Source organism: Accipiter gentilis, chromosome 16 (genome assembly GCF_929443795.1).
Source record: "Accipiter gentilis chromosome 16, bAccGen1.1, whole genome shotgun sequence".
NCBI lineage: Eukaryota > Metazoa > Chordata > Aves > Accipitriformes > Accipitridae > Astur > Astur gentilis.
The window spans coordinates 4,363,007-4,386,399 of NC_064895.1; the positions used below are offsets into that span (position 1 = coordinate 4,363,007).

Here is a 23,393-nt window from a genome sequence, read left to right on the forward strand (position 1 = left end):
GCTTTGTAGACAGCCCTCACAAAAAATACTAGCTTTGTCTTTCAACTTTTTCTAGCTCTATGTTTTACATGTTAAATCTTTCTTTCCCCATGGTAACTTCAGATACAAGCAAGTGCAACTGGGCTTTAGGCAAGGCAAAATGCTAAATACACCAATCAACTCCCAACGTTTATTGAGTCCACAAAGAGTAATGAAGAGTTCACAAAAAGCAGACGACTTTATGAGTAACATCTTTGATGCCCTGTTTTAATAGAAGCATCTAATTTTAAGATGATTCCCATATGAACTGGCCAATTTAGTCTAAAATCCTCTGTCTCTACCAATTTAATCAAATGTAAGTATCTGCATTCCCAAGCTAATTTTGGGGTACAAAAGATGCGATTTTTCAGTTTTACCCTTGAAATATCTGTATTGTGCATCAAAGGTACATGTTTTCAGAAAAAATAAACCCTCTACATTTGATTTAAAAAAAACCACATTCCACCTTTTTGTTCCAGATGGCAATTACTACTCCTATAAACACCAAGATTATTAGTTTTAGCAACCTGAAAGCTGGTTCAAGTAACTCTTTGTTCCTATTCACAAAGGAAACTTACCTTTGTTTGCTTATCATATGGAGCTTCAAAAAGCACTGCTGTTTGTTTGCCAGTTCCACAACTCACCATGAGAAGGGAAAAAAAAAAGTTTCTTCTCTTAATCCAGGTATTAGAAGCAAAATATCCCAATGCCTTTTGAAGCTTTCAAGTTAAGTGGACTTAGAACATAACTATAGACAGCAAACCTACTGAAAGGTCTTAGTTCAAAGATTAGAGGACTTCTATAGTCACACACATGCAAGAAGGTTCTTCTGTCACAATATAGCCAACATGTCACTACACCTTGGTCAGGAGACCCCAAATCTGAGCTGAAATTCTGTGTTCTAGTTAACTGTCAGTTCTGTCTTTGCAAAATCCACAATTCAGTCCAAACCCAGGTTTGAGATTACAGACAAAGACCACAAAAGCTTTTCTACTAGTCAAAGTAAAAATCATGTTGATTTAACCTATACTATTTACCAAGGAAAAAGCCATTTTTTAAAAGAAGCAACTCTGGCTTCGAAAATAAAACAAACAAATGGAGTATTTATACCCCACTCATCTTCCTTTGTACCATAAATATGTTTTAACGGAAGAAAGCAGCAATCAGCTGCTCAGGGCTTCTGATTCACAAGCTATTTACAGTGCAAAGTTACAGCATAACGTTCCGACAAAACAAAATCTGGGATGGTTTCCCTCAAATCACTGCACTCAGACGCAGCTATTTCACAAGAGTATCAGCTTTCCCAGCCCTGCATGCACACTAGGAGTGGCAACCTTGTTAGCCATTTCAGCTCGTGAATCAAAGCCCTTAGAAACCAGTACTCAACTCGCAAGCAAACATTTCTTAGTGCAAGAATTCTGCTCTTCACTTTACAGTGTGTAGAGATTCTTAAATAATGTGCCTTGACGCATTCATAGAATACAGTGCCATATAGAAAAAAAATAAAATGTATATATAAACACAAACACTAAGTGTCTGATTGGTGTATCTAACACGAAGAGCTGTGAAAAGCAAGAGATACAATTAGTGAATGTTGATGAGCTGGCAACTGATGTCCTAACTGTACACAAAGTGTTCACTTTTCCATGAATGAATTTTGCGTTATTCAGTCTTGGAGCATGGAGATCCAAACAGTTTAGCCAAACAAACAACGTAAAGCCATGCAGCCCTGATGAGACCAAAACTTCTATACTTTTGACAATGGAAAAATGCAGCAGTGGAACCAGCCAGCCTGAGTCATCATGCATTTAAAGCAGTTTAATGAAAGGTAACAGTAGAACCGTGGACTGAATAATACTTACAGGGTTATCAATTTACCTGACCCATAATTTTCCAAGCGGCTAACAATTAAGAAAATACAAGAGATGTTCAATTTATTTTTTTTTATCCATACTGGAGAATTGCATGCCAACAAATGGAGACAGAACATACATTCTTCTACTGCCAAAGAGGGTTAGAACTCCTAGGTTATTTTAACTTCAGTTATTTTAACTTTGCTCTATCAGTCAATAGGCAATTGTTTGAAGGTTTTGTTTCATTCAGAGGTAGTGAAGACCCTTTTTCTTTTTTTTCTTTTTAATAGGATAGTGGGGGGAGATAACAGACACTGAATTTTTTTTTATGAAACTGTTTTTAGAAAATGAAGGCAGCATCTTACAAGCAGGATCAGGTGAGATTTCACAGAGAAAAGAGACAAGCTGACAGTTTAAAAAAAAACTAAAATCTTTGTCATTTCAAAAAAAGATCACACCCATCCAGCAGTACAGAAAGACATCAGGTCTAACGTTTGAAAACCTAAACACAAAGTGGTACCACTGAGGCAAAGTGCACACACTAAATGGCATGCTGAAAGGAAAACATCATTGTGACCACCATGAAGTCATACGGTATCGGAACGTCGCTGGTTTGGCTGAGTCATTAACTGACAAAGAGCCATGCTTTCCAAGGGTTTGATCACATGCTTAAAACAGACTTTGCCAAACCACCACATAGGCACCAAGTACACAGTTGAGACCACAAGCCCATTTAACAGTTAAGCACATAGTTCATTTTGAGCACAGACTTCAATTAATGGGGACAAGCATGTGCTTAGTTCTAGGCACATGAGTAACTGTTCCAAAGACTGGAGCCTTAAAGAAGTCCTCACGTTCTTCTGCAGTGAGCTAGACATCAGGAAAAGGCCTGAAAGGAGTTGTGCATGTGTAAGTCATATTCTTGGGAATTATTTCATTCTAGCAACTTTTAGAGTTATTCACTTGTCTCATCCCACCACCTCCAAAGAACAGTCGGCCCAGATAAAAAACAAAAACAAAGCCACAGAAACAAAACCCACACACCAGGCAGAAAATGATCATTACTACGAAATGCTAATTTTGAGATCACTGACTTTACAGTACTGTAAAGTTTGAGCAAAACTGCTCATTTGCATTCAGGTGGACTCGCTTCAGAGGATGAGTGTCACTAGGACCCCTTTGGGTTCCACACAAAACTCTACCCCTATGGAGGATTTTTTTTATCTTTTCTTCTATCTCAGTCTGAGGCTCATCTTTCTAACAGCTTCCTTGTTCTGGAAAAGCAGTAAGGGTTGGGCATACATAGAGAGGATGTCAGTTTGGCTGCTAAAACTCCCCTCTACATTCTGATCATGACCAGCATTCACCACTTCAGCTTCCTGCTTTTTTGGCATCCACGTACCCACTGCCAGTCCATCTTAAACAGTCCTCCAGAACTGTAAGTCGTAAAACATCACTTCTCTGCTGAGTTTCTGATGACTCCTCTACTGCTGAGAGACTATTGTTTTGACACCTGCATCAGTTGTGTATTTTTGATCACCTGACTTTTACTGTGCTTCTCCGTTACGACACCCTGGTGGCTGCTATTTGATTTTCCTTGCTGTTGACGCCTTTGCAGCTTTCTGGAGGTAAACCCAAGAAGAGTGTACAGATTCATCCCTCTCTTCCCATTTAGATCCCTCCCCAAAACTCCCATTCACCTCCTCTCTTGAGCCCAGCCATCATTCACAGTTGTTCATCACCACAGACCAAATCCCACTGATTACAATGGCGCATCCTCACACTGTTGGTGCTCTAAAGCCAAAACACAAATTAAAGGTGGGAAGCTTAGAAGACCTTCAAGTTACTTTAGTTGAATAACACCTTTTGATGTCAGCGTCTGTTAACTTCTTAAAAGCTATGAATCAATTCTGCTGCTCTTTACCAGTTAGCATCTTTCACACAGGTATAAGCAATTGTATTGGGTTTGTGTGGCAAGGTTTTGGTCGTGGGGGGCTGCAGGGCTGGCTTCTGTGAGAAGCTGCTGGAAGCTTCCCCTGTGTCCAACAGAGCCAATGCCAGCTGGCTCCAAGATGGACCTGCCGCTGGCCCAGGCTGAGCCCATCAGCGACGGTGGTAGCACTGCTGGGAGAACAGATTGAAGAAGGGGGAAAAAACTGCTCAAAGGCAGCCAGAGAGAGGAGTGAGAATATGTGAGAGGAACAGCCCTGCAGACCCCTAGGTCAGTGCAGAAGGAGGGGAGGAGATGCTCCAGGCGCCGGAGCAGAGATTCCCCTGCAGCCCATGGGGAAGACCCTGGTGAGGCAGGCTGTTCCCCTGCAGACCAGGGAGCTCCACGGGGGAGCAGATCTCCACCTGCAGCCCGGGGAGGACCCCACACCGGAGCAGGGGGATGCCCGAAGGAGGCTGTGACCCCGTGGGAAGCCCGTGCTGGAGCAGGCTCCTGGCAGGACCTGTGGCCCCGTGGAGAGAGGAGCCCACGCTGGAGCAGTCTGTGCCTGAAGGACTGCAGCCCGTGGAAAGGGCCCACGCTGGAGCAGTTCATGAAGAACTGCAGCCTGTGGGAAGGACCCACGTTGGAGAAGTTCGTGAAGGACTGTCTCCTGTGGAAGAGACCCCACGCTGGAGCAGGGGAAGAGTGTGATGTCCCCCTGCGCCGCTGGGGGGTAGGGGTAGAGAATCCGGGAGTGAAGTTGTGCCCGGGAAGAAGGGAGGGGTGGAGGGAAGGTGTTCTCTTCCGGTTGATTGGTAATAAATTGAGTTAATTTTCCCCAAGTTGAGTCTGGTTTGCCTGTGACGGTAATTGGTGAGTGATCCCTCCCTGTCCTCATCTCGACCCACGAACCTTTTGTTATATTTTCTCTCCCCTGTCCAGCTGAGGAGGGAAGTGACAGAGCGGCTTTGGTGGGCACCTGGTGTTCAGCCAGGGTCAACCCACCACAGCAATGCAAAAAAAAGTACGACATTATGACAACTACTACAATGATTATTCTTTAGCATGTGACTATTTAAAGTCCAGTGATACATCTCTTTTACTCAACTCTCAATACAGCTGTCAGCATCAAGAACTCTCACTAGGCTGATACAACTTGGATAAATACATTGGGAATTTAAACCGAGTTCCTATCTTGTTGTAAAATCTTTTCCAGGGTGTCATAACCAAAATTTTGTTTGGATTCAAAGTAAATAAAGTCAGAATTTTCCTTGGCCCCGGATACAACAGATTAATTCTTTAATTGCAAGCACAGAATACATTTAGAGGTGGAAGAAACTGCCCAGTTCACTATTATTAGCTATTACTATTAACTTTAAATTGGCTAGGAAAATCTTCTGCAAACTCACTTCAACACCCCCTGCACCACTTGTGAATAGTACGGGAGGAGCACAGCAATATTGCTTCTCTGCCCTCTAACTCAAGACAAGTTTTCCTGCATTTTTCCTTAGTGCCTTTTGTCCCTTTGAGACACACAAACACATACTTTTACACAAATGAGGGAAGGGACAGGACATTGGAAGTTAAAACCAGAAACAACAAAGTGGCCCCAACTTGCTTAAAAAAAAGATAAGAAAAATGTAAAAAGCACAGTTACTGAAGAAAACAAAAACAAACCAAACAAAAACCCTGCAGTTTTACCTACTGTAGTAATAATTCTCAGCCACGACACACCTCAGAGCCAGGACGGACACATTACCAGATCTCTGCAGGTTGTAGAGACTCATTAACAAAAGCACATGAACTGGAAAACATTCCAAGGAGGTTATTTATGCAAGTGCCAAAATCAACACGCCAGTTTCACCATCGTTCCAGTGCCAGGGTGGGATTTCAATACCCAAGAGTCACCAGGCAGGTCTTTCAAGTCGAAGGGGAAAAACATTTGTAACTATGAACAGGTTTAGACATTCTTATTTCTTGCCGAAGTTTGTTTCGCCACTCAGTTCAATGAGAGAGGGATCAAGCTGTGAGATACTGAAGATGAAATCTGTCAGTGACTCAAGTCTTGGTCAGACATTCAGCTGTTTGACGTTTTACCTTATAATATATTGGCACCAGATACAGAAGAACCTTTGAACCAGGAAACTCTGAAGCAGTATTTGCATACAAGCTTCTCAATAATCTCAAGTCAAGAAATCTTAGACCAAAAGGTAGAGACTGGTTTTACAAGCGTGTATTGCAACAATCTGGCAATGTAATGGTTCGACAGGCTGACCCAAAATCCAGTGCTACTGAACTGCTAACAAAAAAGCCTCAAAAACCCAACAACCACCAAAAAACCCCACACACTACCACAAAAAGGCTAGAACTCAGATTATCTCCCCAGGTTATATTAGAGCAGGCACATAATTTCTGCCGTCATATCTATAAAAGCTCTCTGCTACAGGGCTAATTTTGGAGAGAAGGACAGAGACATCAGCAAGTAGATACGATATTTGTTACATGTACTCTCCTCCCTAGTAGAGTCCCATTTTTTCTGTACACGTTACCAAACTATGTCTTTGTCCCTCTCCAACAGACACCAGTAAAGGCCTGTCCCACACCCATTTCTTATAAGGATGAAGAACACAAATGCACAGTTTTTCTAGCACTCTGTAAGGCAGAGAAAGAACGAGAGAAGGCGGGAAGGAAAGGAAAAAAGGGGAAGATACTGAGCAAGAATACCTGCAGTGCATACTCTACTTCTGCCTCTGCTTCTGTGTACAAGTACTAATACTGATTGATGTGCAAAGGTCTGAGACCCCAATCTTCGCCGTACTATCTCAGGAGACATCTTAAGCAACTCACAGCAGGCAGGGGTGCTGAAAATGACTGCTGTCAGAAGCTTGTGCCCAGCTTTAAATATTAATTAGTCAGTTTGAGATGAAAATAAATTAAAAAGATGGTATGCTTTCTCACTGTCAAGCAGAACCTTCCAACAGACAGAAAAAGGGTGACACATTTTTCAGTTTTCCTTAGGTGTTCTACCAATGCATTTTGGGTTTGGTTTTTTTCCAAGTCAGTAAAGATAAGAAGGAAAATGGAAGTTGAACATTTCACCAAGACACCAAATTTTTGCCGTTATCAGCACCCCTGAAGCTGCTCACGTGGATGCTTTGTGCAACAGCAAACAGCACTCATTATACCTGTGCACTCTGTTTACACAGAACATTTTTCTTTTAGAGCTATGAAATGTGACTCTTCACTGAATTCCTCTGAATTTTAACCAGAAACCTTATACTTCAGAAATATTCATGTTTGGTTTAAAGCAAAAAGCTACTGGTTAAGAAAAATGCTACACAAAGAAAATGCAGCTCCAGGAACAAACAAAACATGAGCAGAGAGCAGTAGATTTCTTTCTGTTTCCAAAACTAGCATTTCAGCACTGTTAGAAGGCAATCTAAAAACTTTGAGGGAAAAATATTTTATTGCACAGCCTAAGCACAAGGAATTGAAACTGAAACTTGAAACACTGAAACTGAAAAGTCTTGTTAGCTAGACAGTAGGTTCTGCAATACATGCATATTAACAGTATTTTTGAGACAAACCACTGCATCAGTTGTTTATGCTTTCTATTTGTTACCATTACCAGCTTGGAATTCAAACGCACTAATCTAGAGGGTCTATATGACCCTCCAGTTGGAGAAGGACTGACTTCCTTTAAAAATAAAAAATAAAAGAATTTTTAAAATCCACAGAGCAAAACATACTTTAATGAAACATTCCGGAAATCTTACATTAAATGTAATTAAGAAGTGTTTGCTCTACTGAGAAAGATATACAGGTGTGGAGACCTTTACAGTGAAAAAAAAAAAAAATTCTATTTCAAAGGAGTGATACCAAGGGGCTCTGTTTCTTCTGTTTCTCTGCCAAGCTCTGTGGGAATCACCCTCTCCCATCTTTATTTCCTGGACTTTCTAGAACTCCCCAGCTCACGTCATTCCAGATACCTCATTCCAGATTTCCTCATCACCCACCTTCTCCAAACACGGTCATCCCTGACTTTATCCCACCCCTTGTGCTGATGTCCCCTCCCCTCTCCCTCATGTGCACTAACATTCTCCACACACGTTCTTGCTCTTCACTTCACTCCCAAATAGACACACTTCATATTCACCCTGCTTTACCTGCTTCTGAAGCTGAGTCTTCTCTCAACTGCTCCTGTCCCTGCTCCTTCCAAGCCACACTGCTTGCCCTCATGCACCATCTCCAATACCATGAAATTCATTAACTAAGAAAAGTGCTTATACCCTATGTAAGCTACTAATGGCCAATCTGGAAATAAAGTGTATCAGTAAAACCTTACACGCTATAACAAACTCAGAGCAGTTCTGCTTAAAGGTGGACTAGACACAAAATTGTACAAGTCTCAACGTACAGATAGTTTAAGACACCTGCATAATGTATCAAATTAAGTTCTTTGTAAAGACATGGCAAGTTTTCTGCTGAATGAGCACAAGATCAAAATTGCCATCACATCCCAACCCGGAAACATGGTTTTCCCAAGGTCCTGCCTCTTGCTAGCATTCATGCAACCCATCTGGGTACATCCTCTGCAATTTTCTGTTCAGAACCAGCAGCACGTCTGCTGAGGAGACACTGTCCTGCTAGAGGAGCTACAGTATTCACATCTTCTCTTCCCTCCCTCATCTTCGCCCCCCCGTCAAACATACATGTACAAGCCAATCTGTAAAAGAGAATAAGGGCTATCGTGGAGACCTGGGCCATTGGAATTGCAGCTGCCAGTGCCACAGCAGTATCTTCTGCCCTTGCTTGATCCGTCTTCTTCAGACCATTGGCTCTCCCCCATCTCCCAGGTCCCAGCAACTTTACTTCCTCCTCACACCTCCTCCTCAAGCTGTCCAAGCTCCGTAAGTAAGCGGGCCTGAGCAGAAGTATGTGCTCACTAGCCAGACCTGATACTCCTTTCAATTTCCATCCACCAGCTGCCACCTGAGTACATACCCCTCCTGCTCCTGAAGTGACTGAAAGTGGTGAATAAAAGCTACGACCTCAGTGCCACACGTTAGAAACAGAAAAATTAAGGGGGAGAATCACTTAAGACAAAAATTACAGAGAAACCAGTAGTGCAAACAGAACTAACTTGCAGTCCCGTGCTCCAGTCACAGGATGCTGCTTCCACCGACCTCCTTCCAGAATTTACCACTGACCTAAACTTGTAGGGTCTTCCTTATATTTAGTTTCACAACAGAAATTCTAGCCTCATTTCATTCCTTATACTGTTACAATAGACAAGAAGTCCTAGTGATCACAGCTTTAAGATTTCAGGTATCAGTGATCTTGATCACATCAGGTCATCACATTTAAAGACTAAAGTAGTCCCAGCATCTCCAAAACCAAAAAGACTCCAAATCACTTTTCAGAATATGAAACCTTCCTTTTGCTATTGCTCACAGGAGGCAAGGAAGACTTCGGCAGTATTTTTATACTACATCCAGAAGACGCATATTGATGTTTAAATGCATTCACTCTACTAGAACTCCCAGACTTCAAACAGTGCTGGACCCAACACCCACATCGGGAATTACTAGTTACAAGCTAATTAGATCCAAGCCTTCTTGTTCAACTGCAAAGACATTCTGCACTTCCAAGCCACCAAATCACCACAGCTGATGTTCAGATTTATGCTGTTCAGATTTAATGGACAAGTTTCTGGTTGTGATTGGTTTGGGAAGAATACCCAGTGGATCAAAGCTGCCTGCTACTTCTTGCAGACATTTGAAATCAAGAGTTTCTGTATAATTGCATCTGTGAGAGTTAATTGCACAAAACTTACCTCTTTGGGCAAAGATGTTAATTTGTTTCTATCGGCATTCAAATTGTTCAGCTTCTTTAGTTTTCCGATGCTCTTCGGCAATGACTGTGCCAACAAAAACAAAATGATATGCAAACAGAATTTGAAAATTCACAGAGTCAGAACAAAACTTATCTCACTTTAAAAATTAATTAATAGACTGATCTATTTTCAAAACTGGAGTGTAGCTAACCGTCGTTACTACCAGGCCTTCCAAAGCAGATCCAAGGCTTTATCTTGCAGAAGAAATGTCCAGGAATGTCAGTTTCTAATACAAATTCATTCATGAGTTATCTCTGCACTAAGATGACAGATGCACAACAGCTGAGTACAGAAGCTTGTATGCAGAATGTCCATATTATCTAAATTTAGGCTCCCTAAATAGCTAATTGAGAGGCAAGCTTCTAACTTAGGTGCTATGAACTGACTTCTAGAGAGGCATCTTTCCAACAGGGTTAAGTTCCTAACTCAACCAAGCACCAACCTAACTTAAGAAATGCTCAAACCTAGATTTTTATAAACACTTCTACTCTTCAAGTGTCAGTGTCCTGTGAAGGCAGTTTCAAAATAACGGAAGGAAATATCTAATGAAAGGAAGTCTGAGATTTTATTTTAATTGACCACATATCATATTTAATACCTGGCCAGATTAGATCAGCAGAGCAAGGAACAGTACAACAGCAGCTCTGCAGCGCTCAGGGCTTCTGGTCAGTTCTAGCAAGTCTGATCCAGATAATGCACAGCAAAAGTTGGCAACAACGCAACACAGTACAAACTCCGCATGAAAAACACAACAAAGTAAATGATGCCTGTGCTCCAGGTGCTCCGATTCCCTTACTGATCATGAAAGATTCAAGAGTGAATATGTAACTGCTTAAGTCCTTGGAAGGGAGGATTGTTAGTACATACAACTTGATCTTCAGCATTCATTTAAGGTTAGAAATAAGATGCATTTAAAGGAAACTTGCTACTTAACAGTGGTAACACTGAGTAACCTTACAAGCTAAGTGATTCAGCACTTAACAGCGGGTCTTATTACCACCAGACATTTGAGAAGTCAGGACCATGCTTACCTGCAGTTGGTTTTCTGTTAGAACTAATTCAGTAAGACTTTCGCAGTCTCCAATTGAATCTGTTAGTTGAATAAGTTTGTTCTGATCAACCTTCAAAATGGAAAGCCTCCTCAATTTTCCTGGAGAGAAAGAACAACACATTTGATTAGTTTAGTATCGTCTGATACCTGCTTTAGTTACAGAAAATCATTCTGCTGCAAAACTTAGAAATCCTCTAACACAATGAATTTTTTTTCAGGTAAAAAAAGAATTCAAGCATTGCTTCACTCGGCACTTGCACTACTTCTGCAAGTTTATAACATCACTGAATTCATATTCAATATAAATATTCATATTCAATATTTAAGCATATGAAATGGTATTAAAGTTGCAATCTGAATGGTACCTCATGTAAAAGTCAAGGACATGTCTACCCAAAGGCCTACAAAAAGAAGAAAATTATCTATTTTCTCCTCAATTATACAATGTTTATTCATAAATGAGTGTTCAAAAGATCACCTATGCCTACTCAGCCATAGTAAGAAAGGCTTGCACTGAAGTGACAGCCCAAACTCAAACCGGGTCAAGGTCTCTTTGTCCTAATATAAAACCCAGTTAGTCAGACATAAAACCCAAGTTCATTTTTCAGAATAGAAATCAAACTTCTTTGAAGGTTTTCTCCCCAAGAAGGACAAAATACTATTTCAGAGCAGAAAGCTCACTTTGTTCTTCCTTGTGTAAGGAAGATATTTTTTACAACGAGGGTGGTGAAACCCTGGAACAGGTTGCCCAGAGAGCTAGTAGATGCCCCATCTTTGGAAACATTCAAGCTCAGGCTGGACGGGGCTCTGAGCAAAATGATCTAGTTGAAGATGTCCCTGCTTAGTTTGCAGGGGGGTTAGACTAGATGACCTTGTCAGGTCCCTTCCAACCCAAACTACTCTATGATTCTGCTCCTTTGTATCAGAATGATCTTTGGTGCAAAGCAGAGGTGACCCAGGCAGAGCTCAAGACAGAGAATTCAGGAGACATCACTAGCTCCTGACACCTCCCTGCCCATCCCCACACTGTCCAAAATAGCTGAATAGGCTGGCACATCAAATTCACTGATGATGCTAAATCATGAAGAGACAGCTGATACACACTAAGATAGTAATCCGAGGTTCAGCAAGGAGAGGTGCAGAGCTCCGCACCTGGGCAGAATAACCCTGTGCACCAGTACAGGCTGGCAAGTGACAAGGCTCTACAAGAGCCCTGCTGGAAAGGACCTGGGGCTTAATGGTGAGGACCAGGCTGAATATGAAAGAGCAGTGCACTCTCACCAGAAATAAAATAAAATAAACACTAGCTGGACTATGTTAGGAGAATTACAGCCAGCAGATCAATGGAAGTTACTATATCCCATCTACCTGGCACCAGTGAGGCCACACCCGTAAAATCATGCTCAGTTTCATGCCCTGTCCTGTCTTTGCCCCCCTGACTCCCCAATTCAAGAGAGATGCTGATGGGGGTCCAGTACAAAGCTACGAAGATGACAGGGCACATGTGAGCTAAGGCCAAGAGAGCTGGCTTTGTTTACTCCAGCAAAGAAGCAGCCAAGGAGGTGTCTAGGAACAGTCCACAACTACTTGAAGGGCAGTTACAGAGATGATAGAGCCAAACTCTTCTCAGCAGTGGCAGGTGAGACAGCAATGGCCACAAATTGAAGCATGGGACATCCCAGCTGGACATCTGGAGAAGCTTCCTCACTGGGAGGTGGTGCAGCACTGACACAGGCTGCCCAGAGGGTACTGGAGCCACCTCCGTTAGGGGCTTGAGACTTGGCGAGACATAGCCACAGCTGACCTGACCCACTGGTGGTGGTGAGAGCCCTGCTTTGAGGGCTCTGTAGATCCACCAATCCAACCAAGGATTCAGTGATCAGCTGAGCTCCTCCCAGTAGCTTTCACAGAGACCAGCAAGGTTCACGTCAAACACAATACCAGATTTTCTCAATTTCACATAATAAGTTCCAGCATTACACAAAAAGAATAAAGTACTGTAGCCCTACCCAGTTTTCCAAACACAAATAAGCTATTATAGTCACATAAGTAGCAATTTTTTTGGCCTTTATAACAATAAATACATCCAAAAAATGCACATGCAAACTAGGTCTGGCCTGAAACGGCCTGGCTGTTCACAATCCCCTTCCCCAGCAAAGGATCTCCATTTAACAAGATTCTCAAGAAGCAGCAGCTCCTCTTGCTCACCAGCTGGTGCTACAGACAAGCTCCCCACTTGCACACTGTGTGGGCTGTAGCCTTTCGGAAGATACAGCTCCATTTCTGATGTACAACAACTGTACTGGCCAGCTCAGATCACCAGAGAGGGCTGCTACAACTCTCTACCAAACACACACTAGCCAACTGTAGGACTCACACTAGTCACCCCACTCCCCCAAGTTTAACTTCTAGAAAAACATTAATACTTTCTTAGGCTCATATAGCATATGGAGGGAGGCGGAAGGTCTGTCCATTCTTTTCCACATTACCGGTTAAACCACATTCACGAGTCCTCCCTCTCCTACACCTTTTTTTTTTTTTTTTTTTGGGGGGGCGGGGGGGGGGAAGGGGGGGGTGGTGGAATATCCTGGCAAGCAGAAGGCATGCTCTTGCAACACAAAACTCTGTGGAAAAACAGCTGATGAGTAGTAGAAAAACAATGCCTCGCTGACTGCTCATCACAGCTACTGCAGGGGTAAAAAAACCTTACCTTAAAAAAGACACTGGTAATGCTTCAGAAAACATTCCTCAATCATTAAACCTGTTTTAAGGGGTCAGACACAGAAAAGTTGTAGTTTGGATCCTCAAGGCTGAAGAATAATGGGCTGAAGCTGGAACAGCCTTCCACTGGTTTCAGTATAGGATTAATCACATTGTCCAATTGAAGATAAATACACATCCCTACTAAAAAGGATGTCATTTTTGTAGTGATACTGTCCGTCAGTTTTATCAAGTGACCTACAGCATGTTACAAGCTAGGATTTTACAATGTTAAAAGAGTTATTACGGCGACATGGACACAGTAGGAACAGAGAAGATATATTAACTTTTCTTTTGCTCAGGTAGGTATCAAGGGAGGGCCAAAAAAAGATTATGATGTAGTTATTATGCAGACAATTAAAATGCAAAATTAGTAGAGCTATGCATTTCATACTAAGAAAGAAAAAAAACAAAGCAAAAAAACCACAAACTGAGACAAGCTCATCTCTTGCACAAAAAGACTTCAAAAGACTTGAAAACAAACAACTTCCAATATATGGTGGATTAAATAGTTCTGTGTGATAGCATTCACCTTGTACTTACCAATGCCATCAGGTAAGACCTGAAGTACATTCTGAGAAACAAGCAAGTCTGTTAAAGAAGTCAGACCACTAATTTCTTCAGGAAGGCATTCCAATTTATTTTCAGAAACATCCAGACAAAGCAGGTTTTTCAGGTTTCCTACTTCCTGCAATACAAGAAAAAAAATTTAAGTCATGCCCAAACACGTAACAAAGCAATTTGAAAAATGTACCATCACAATGAAAATTCCAGAAAGAAAAACAATTCTCTGTACAACCTCTAAATTGGCCATTCTTTGTATGACCTCTAAATGCAGAAAAAAGTAAATAATTACATTTTATATACGATAAACCAACCAAGTAATTCAGTTCACAGTTTCTTATTCTAACTATTAAGACTTGCTTCAGTAGTCAGACAAGGTATGCTGAGCACACCCAGGCAAGCACCAGCCAAAACTGGAGTTTTCCTAAAGACTGCAAAGTTGTTTTTTCAGAACTACAGATTATCAACCTCCACGTAATTAAAGTCTGCCACTCCCAATTAACCCTAGGCAAATTAGGATTAGTCCCTCCTGGCTGATACAGCAACATGCCATGACATCTAGGGATTTCATATCTTCGTATCTCCCACCTGCAACAAATGTAGAAATAGGAATTGGGAGTGTTGCTCTAGCTAGCATATTTGAACTGCCAAGTTATACTGCCATCATCTACAATTATTTATGATTACTTAATTTTTCACAATGGTAATCTGCCAATTAGCTTAAAAGTCTGACAGAAATACCTTTGTCCCTATTAGCCATCAGAGCACCTTCCCAGTCCCCATGTACACAGATACCCCTATACATGCTCTAGAATAGTTCTCACATCCAAATAATCTTTTGGAGAACAGAACGGCTGGGGCAGAAGTGCCCTCTACTTTTATAGATATGAAATTTTCACACAGGAACAGCCTTGATCCAACTCACAAGGTCAGTCCTTTTATTTTGGAATTGTTTGCCTCTCAGAAGGATCTTTCATTAAACACACACACACATACACACACACCCCTTTATCCTACAAGTTCATCTTTTGGACATTAGACAAAATACACAGTAATAGCCAGCTTCAATAAAAACAGCTACTGAAGTCACACTTGACCTTTTATGAATGATTATCAGTGTTTAACTACATCTACTTAAAAAATTATTAGGCCAAGCCAACAACAACAAAGTCAACAAAACCCACTAAACTGTAACTGATTTCCAAGTTACACTGTTGACAATGAGATCAATACAGCAAATAACGGCAAACTGCATGAGGAACAGGAGAAAACAGGTCTTGACTTGGCTCTAAAGGAAAAAGAGGGAAAAGAAACCATCCCACATGTTATTGCAGTTCGTAAGAAAGGGAATTTAGAGAGCTGTAAGCTTTAAATGCTAAGGCCCCTCATCCTACAACCGATGTCAGATGGGGCATTTGCCTGCATAAATCAAAATTTCTATTTATGGCAACAATTCTATTATTGTACTTCCCCCAAACACTGTATTTGAATGGAAGAAGATGACTACAAAAAAACCAGCAATTCATCCTCAGAACTGTCAAAACTGCAATTTAGATAGACACAAAAGGTGAGGGTTAGCTCAGCCAACTAGTGGCTCCCTGATCATTGAGCCAGGATTGTAAACAAGAGGATGTGTCATCCTAAATTGAACAATGTGCCTATTAGGAAACAATTCTTTTGTCAAAATGTTTAAAAGAAAATGTCTGACAAGACAGGATATCATGTACAATCCCTTGCAGAGGAACTTATTAAGAGAAAGGCCTTACACATCCAAAACAAAACCCAGGCAAATTGAACTGAGAAAACTACTCGATTTTACATCATCTTCCTTTAGGTATGAACAAAAAGGTTTTCTTTTAAAAGCATCTTCAAAACAGCATCAGTAGAGCTCATCTTTACCTGAGGTATTTCAGCTAATTGGTTTCCATCCAACCAGAGGTCTTTAAGATTGAAAAGTGCACCAATTGTTTCTGGCTATAACATAAAAAGTAATAACATTAAGTAGCATTGGAGCTTCAAGTAAAAACCAAACAGCCACCCCATAATTACAGTCTGAGTGAAACAATCCTTACTCCAAGCACTGTTTAGAGGTACCACGGTTAAATGCAGCAACAGTGAATGTAAGCATTTGGGAACTCCATCATAAAAATTAGTTGTTACAGCTTAACAAGCTACCAAACTTTAGCTGACATGCACTAACAAATTGCATGCACACTCTTATCTACTGCAAATCCAGCATTTAATTGAGTCATCTGAAGGGAGGTAACACATCTTTTGGTCCATCTATCTGCGACAGTGTCAGACACTATAGCCCTCAACAGTTTGCCTCAGCCCTTTCCCAAATATTCCTACTCCCACCCTGGAAACAGTTGAGCATTCATCTGTGCTCAGCCCGTCCAGCTCCCTACAGAAGCCCATGTGTTCATTGTAACTGCCAGTGCAGACAAGAGTTTGTGCCCTTCCACTCCTTTTTCTTTCTGTAGAAGTCTGTGCAGCACTTTCATTTTTTAGAGATCAGCTGCAGTTTTCTCGGAAAAGTAATACTGTGCTGAACAAGACTAAGCAGATATGGAAAGCACCAACTCGCTGCCAAAATTCATCTGTATGTATAAAAAGACTTTTCCTCCACACATTTTTCTTTCTTCAGTTTTGGACATCCTACAACCTATTCAATCTAAATGATGTGTAAAACAAGACCAACATGTACTTTCAGTAGCATGTTCTCTTACCAAGTGATAAAGCTCATTGTTTCCTAAATCAAGTTCTTCTAGTCGCTGCAGCTGGGCAAGTGATCTGTGAGACAAGATAAGTCAAAGCAAAACCACATCAGACTAAACCAACAGAAACCCCATGTATTTGAATGAGCTCATTTTACTGAAACTCATATTTCAAATTACAACGTATTGTAGACGGACAGTTATTTTACTGGGCATAGACTATTTGCAGTAATATCTTACTGAACAAAATAATTTGGTTTGTCAGTATAACTGTATGCCCTTGAAACTTAAAACTTAGTATAGGCAATCAAATCATTATTCTTTATTTTAACCATCAGCCCCTCAGGGTGGACGACGCCACACAGTTTAGTATAGTTGGTTACGTTTATTTTTAGGGGGAATTTACAGTTATGCAACTGGATAAAAATTCCCCATAGTGATCACAGGTAACAGTGTGACTCAATACTCAATAAATCCATCATTTACCTTCTTAACATGATCTATCCATTTCTGAAGTAGTCCAGGTTGGATTTGAGGATGCAAACGGAGGGAAGCCCGAAAGGATGTAAAGGAAGTTCTCTGAACATGAACAGAGAGGGCCATCCTTCTATTTCAAAAGCAGTCTGTGGCAGAGCTCTTGCTTACCTCCCCCAAAACCACAGCAGCAAGAAAGCCAGCGAGACTCATCAGCTACATTACTGACAGTCAGGATTTTCCAGGAGCAATAAAATTGTCAACATTTGTGATAACTTCATTCTGACACCACATGGCAAAACCTAGATAGTAATTCGTATCTTCTGACCACTGACATTTAAAGTGCCTTGTGGCTCACGGCTATAAACAACCACAACCAAGGTACTGGCTAGATTGACAGGAAGAAAGGACCCCAAAAGGACTGGGGAACAGATTCTTATTAAAATAGGTTAAATCTATTACAGTATCTATTAGATTACCTAAACAAGCAGAATAGGAGTCACCAAAAACTTTGCAAGAAGCAGACAGGTAGTGAAGGAAGGAAGGAAACTCCTTCACTAGGGAAAAACGAGGCTTCTTCCAGGCAGCCAAAAAGGATCCTCCAAATGTAAGATACCCGATTAACCTTACAAAAGCCCACCAACTCCTCTGCCACAATAAAGCCAGCACAGACACATCTAGGTATCTTTTTTCCCCAAAAATCATGGTGGGTAGAGTCAGACTTCAGACATCAGTAGGCCTAGTTTGTCACCAAGCCTTTCATCTCCAGGTTTTGGAAGCTTTTGTTTACTTAGCTCTGAACACAAAGGCTTACTTAAATGCTATGAAGGCCAGAGTGGAAATCTCTCAGATCCTATTACCCTACTTTCACAGTTACGAAATTTCAGTATGAGAACAACCCAAACCACCACTCCCACTGCTGATCTGCTCGTTCAATGGGTGCAGGAAAAATTGTTTGGTGCTGCTGTATCTTATACAGAATATTTTTATAGAGCAAAACCAATTGACACAGACTGCAGGCTCCTGCTACTAACCAAGTACAACTAGAAGTAATGGGTGTAATTCGGTGTTGCTAAAACAATGCTTTATCTCATACATGTTGTCAATCGGCACTAAATATTTTTTCTATCTGTTATTCACTCTCATAAGTTAGCAGATTTTACGAATAAGAACATTTTATGTTAGTATAATGAAACAAATGAAATGTCACTTACTCAGGTAAATATGTCAGCAAATTTTCTCTAAGTTCCAGTGAAGCCAGGTTATAAAGACTAAAAAAACAAAACAAAACAAAAAAAACCACCAAAACCACATTTTAATGCAATCTTACTTTCTTACTTTTTATATTCCACACTTTCAGAAGAAAAAATGTGTGTTTACAGAGTTTAAAACAAAATTGCTGTGAACTGATTTTTTTATTGTTTTAATTCAACTAGACCATCATGTGAAAGGCAGCATACAAAGACTGGAAGTTTTTGCTTCTTTCTCTGTGATACTTCAACATGTTAAAGCTAGAAAGTAAATAGACAAAACACAAATTTCCATTTGTTAAAAGGTCAGTAGTTGCAAGTTACTGGATAGAGCATATTCATAAGAATAGCATTTACTTACTCACTTTCAGAATCTGGCTTGGGCTACCAAAGTTACAGAGCGTCAGGTAAACCCATCACTGTTCTAACAACAGCATGCTCATTACTGTAAGTGACATTACGCTTCTAAGCGGCTCACTTACTCCATATCCCAGGCTTTTACTAACATCACCATAGCAACATTCAGATTTTTCAGGGGTTTATTTATGACTAAATGGAACACAAGGAGTCAGACATTATCCCAACACTATAATCTGCTCTAATCCTCCAGCGTCCCTGGGAAAAATAAAAATCAGATATGGCGACTGCAAATAAGTAGTCTCCTACAACAGAATATGTTCTGTCCTGGTGTGCAGGGAAGGGGGACAGTGTGCTAGGCCTTAAATAAAATCTAGATTTAAAAAGGAATTCCACTAAATTTGAAACACATGTTAAATCTAAACCCAAAATGTTTGTTTGTACACCTTAGGAAAAAAACCCAACAAATACACAAGCCTGTGTACTTGGATGACATAAAACTGGAATATATGTTTTCACTTCCAACAATACCAACATAGTGAATTACAGGATCATTAGTTAGCCCCAGTATAAAAAAAGCAGCTGATAACCTCAATAAAACTAAAGAAAAACCTTCATATTGTGACTCCAATACAGCTATCTAAGCAGGGAAAGCAACATAACTGATATAATGAGTTATTAAAGAGGAAGGAAGATTTTTCATGGACTGACTTTGGATGGTGTCTGAAAAATACACCCTTATTTCAAGCACCTATTTCACACTCTATTCAGAAAACAGTGAACAAAATCTCAAAGGAGCTCTGATTACAGTCTCAGAAGTCATCTCCAGCTTTTAAAATATGCACATTTTACCCAATGGTTTCTGCATTCCTCCAGAAGAAATACAGTTAAACCATACCATATAGGTGAAGATATTTTAGTAGAATCCTATTAAAAATTCAATTAAAAGATAAGTGACAGTAACTCAGTTACTGCCACTCAGAATCATTTGACAGAAACAAGATAGTAAGGAAGCCATCACTCCAACAACACAAGAGAAAACTCTCACATAAAAATTTTAACACTATAAAACACAAGTCAAGATGGCACAAAGTATCCGACATCCTCACGGAAACCAAACCAGTGGAGGGGGAGAGGTGATGGAGAACCGTTTCTCTCCGAGAGGAATGTGGGTTTGCTCTTACTCACATTGCCACCCACAGACTGCCATTACATTTTTGTTTACAGGTCTTCTAGAAACCAATCTTCCTTTGGATGTCACACTTTCTCTTCAAGCTCTTATTAGGTGAGGCCCATGATTCACTTTTATCAAGAGAATACAAGAAGGATGCGCACACCGCCAAGCTGCCTTGTAATCTTGTGTTTACAGATCACCCCGCATCTACTTATCTCCCTCCCCATCACCTTGAAGCGTCGATGAGTAAAATGGTGCAATCTCTTAATTTCTCCTCTTACATCAGACACCACTTCGGCTGTGGTTAAACAGAAACCTTTGTCAGCAAAACCACGTTCAACAGCAAGAACTTGGGAACCACCATCTTAACCAGCCTCATCATACCATTAAACTGGAGCAGGCAAGTGAATCAGCTCAGGAAATTGATCCTGCTTAAAAATAACCCAGCAAAAAGAGTAAGACAGATCCCTAATCCAACACAGAATAAATCCCCTTAAACACCTGGGCCAGTACAACTGCCAAGAAGGTGCAAGGAACACATATGTACTGCCCAAGCGAGCAGTGCTATGCGGAGGCACTGGGTAGCTGTGCCCTTGTACCCACCAGCAGCTGTCTCTGCATCCGACCGCGCACCATCCATTTCAGAGACTGACTGTGGTCAATGGCAGTCCCAGGCTAGGTTCTCTTCTTATGGGAGTCAGCTACCTACGGGATTACGTTTTCATCTCTAATGACACAGCTTTCTGGAGGAGCAATTTATTCTACAGCTATTCTCACCCACAGCATGCTCACAACTATAACTCTACCCTGGAACAAACCAAAGACTGCCCTCCGCCCCTTTAATCTACCCTTTCTACTTCTTCCAAGGTCTTGACTCCAAACCCAATGTAAGCAGACCCCAATAGGCAAAATGAAGCTTCCCACCAAGTAACATGAAATAGAGACTAAGCCTATGAAGTTTATACCAGCAAAGCTGCCCCATTAGACTGAAGTATTATGTTTAAGGTGGATCCATCTGAAAGAGAGGCCAGAAAAATCAGAGGAAATTTTTGACTCCTTACTCTGAAAATTTCAACTAGTTACAGAAGCAGCTCCCAGCAAACCTATGTGCTGCAGTTTAAAATGGGAAAATGTGGGAGTTATCATATGAACTAGCATCATATAAAAGGCATGCTGATGTATTGAAGCACCAAGCTCCGATACAGAGCTGAGGTATAGCTCTTCCTTAAATTTACCAACAGGTTCTTAACACATTGTACGTTCACTAACATTTTTCTGGTTTTAAGGTATGTTAAGAAACAGGATTTTTAGTCATTTGCAAGAAAAATCCTACATTTCTTGCTATTTTTCAAATGCATTTCCTGATTTCATCATTCTCTCCAGAAAGTGTTAATTCTTCCTCTTGTCAACTAGAAATAGAGATTTTTCACAATGTACTAAATGAAATAATTTCTCTTCCCTCTGCCCTTAATTTTACAGGTACACTGTTAGTCAAGAGCCTTTCTGAAGTCTCTGAAAGGAGCTAAAGGAAGCCATGCCTTAATGATTTCAGAGTCTTTCCTTAACCCCAAACTTCATCTACGACAGAAAACCAGTCATGGGGGGATTAGCTGTTTCAATCCATAAAACACAAAGGCAGCAGCAACTTAGTCTACTCAGACAGGAGACACAGTTCCGTCAGCAGCTGTTCACCAACTGCTTTTAGAAACCATAGAGCATTGCAGGCTGCTCTCCAAACACAGGCAAAGGGTCCTCAGTCTCCCCCAAAAACCCAACAGAAAATGTACAAGCAAAATGTCACCTATATTGTAAAGGAGAAAGAAGAAAAACAAGAAAAAACACACACACGCACAAAAAAAAAAAAAAAAGCAAGGGGAAAAAAAAAAAGAAGAACCCTAAGTGCTTTTCCAAGACTACTATCATAAGAAGCTATTTCACAGAAGCTTGTAAAAAGCATTAATATTGTAATAATTCTCACCACAAAAGCTACCACACACACCTCAAACACTGAGCATGGGTGTGATTACCGAGTACAAGGCAACAGCCAAACTAGGAGGAGGATGCAGTAACTGAAATAATTACAAAGTTTTCCATCTCAGCATGCCAGATGATTTCTGCTGTAAGGGTGGAATCAAGACGAATTTAAAGGTACAACATGGCTAAAAATGTTATTTTCAGTACAAACCAGACACACTTATTCAGTGCTCTGCCTAAAGTAAATGTAGGTATTGTTATTCATCATGTGAGCTAGAAGAACGAAGAGTGTGAAATCAGTAATTAAGAACAAAACTAATAGCAACAAAGTTCTCCATAAATGCTGGAAGTGTCTTTCCTGAGCATTCCTGTCAGGATTTGAGAGAGAAACTCGTTCCCAATCTGTAGACAGTCTTGGATTGCACCACAAATACTCCTTCAATTCAGCCACAGTGATCTCCTCCAAAATAAAGGTAAGACTAGAACCCGCCACTAAGATTGGAATCAAAGCATATTCTTCTTCTTCTTGTTCCAAAGCAAGTCAGTTTTAGTTTGGATTAATTACAGAGAGATTATAGTAGCAACATGCCCTACAAAACAACCATTTCAAAAGCAGAAGACTCTCTGGACAACAGCAATTCACTGCAATAGGTAAAACAATCTCAACTGCAGTTTTCAGGGGAAAAAAAAACAACAACAAGAAAAGAAAAAAGAGATGGAGAGACATGTTCCCTAGTTACCTTGGATGAAATTACATTTTCAGTGTACCACATACATTAAATATACTCTGTCTTGTAAAATTATAAAATACAAAACTGAAATGAGTTATCCTAGTGTATTAACTTTGTCAGTGACAGCTGCATCATCCCCCTGTTCAAGGGGCCAGAAAGTCAGCCTTAAGATTGACAATAGACTACACTATATATGCCATTTTTATCCCAGCCCCTGCAATAGGACTGGGACCACCCAAGCCCTTGGGGTACATCAGCAAAGGCTTCTGAGGAAAGCATTGGGAAGCACAGTAAGACATATGCTATTTTCTTGTGAAAATAAAGTTAAAACTACAAAGGCGAAAAGAGAAACGTGGAAAAGGCTAGGAGAAACTGAAGACAGCTGATAAAAAGACTAATATAAAAGCTAAAGGTGCTCACTCAGTAAAAACTGAACAGCCTTCTCTTATTTGAGTAATAAGTCACACATTTTGACCTTATGTCAAGAGCACCACACAGCTGAGCATGCAAGAAAAGAAGTCAGCCTTTGGGAAACAAGAAAGCAGTGTTGGAAGAGATGAAGATCTAAAGCAACCGCAGAAATGCAGGGCCCCATCTGCACCCTTTCCAGCAAGTTTCAGCTGATTAGGGGAATGTAAAAT

The 23,393-nt window shown here is 40.7% G+C and overlaps 1 protein-coding gene across 6 annotated transcripts in view; it reads right to left on the minus strand.

The window, feature by feature from the left end:
• LRRC1 (leucine rich repeat containing 1) overlaps positions 1–23,393 on the minus strand; it is a 105,088-nt gene that overhangs the window by 37,019 nt on the left and 44,676 nt on the right. For 5 of the 6 annotated variants that reach the window (XM_049819367.1, XM_049819366.1, XM_049819364.1 and 2 more), the window contains exons 5-10: positions 18,481–18,537; positions 16,805–16,868; positions 15,975–16,049; positions 14,055–14,199; positions 10,732–10,850; positions 9,641–9,724 (exon numbers count right to left, since the gene is read on the minus strand). In XM_049819367.1, the coding sequence (XP_049675324.1) occupies positions 9,641–9,724; positions 10,732–10,850; positions 14,055–14,199; positions 15,975–16,049; positions 16,805–16,868; positions 18,481–18,537 (544 nt within the window). The remainder of the gene's footprint in view (positions 1–9,640; positions 9,725–10,731; positions 10,851–14,054; positions 14,200–15,974; positions 16,050–16,804; positions 16,869–18,480; positions 18,538–23,393) is intronic. The other variant, XM_049819365.1, reaches the window with a different exon arrangement.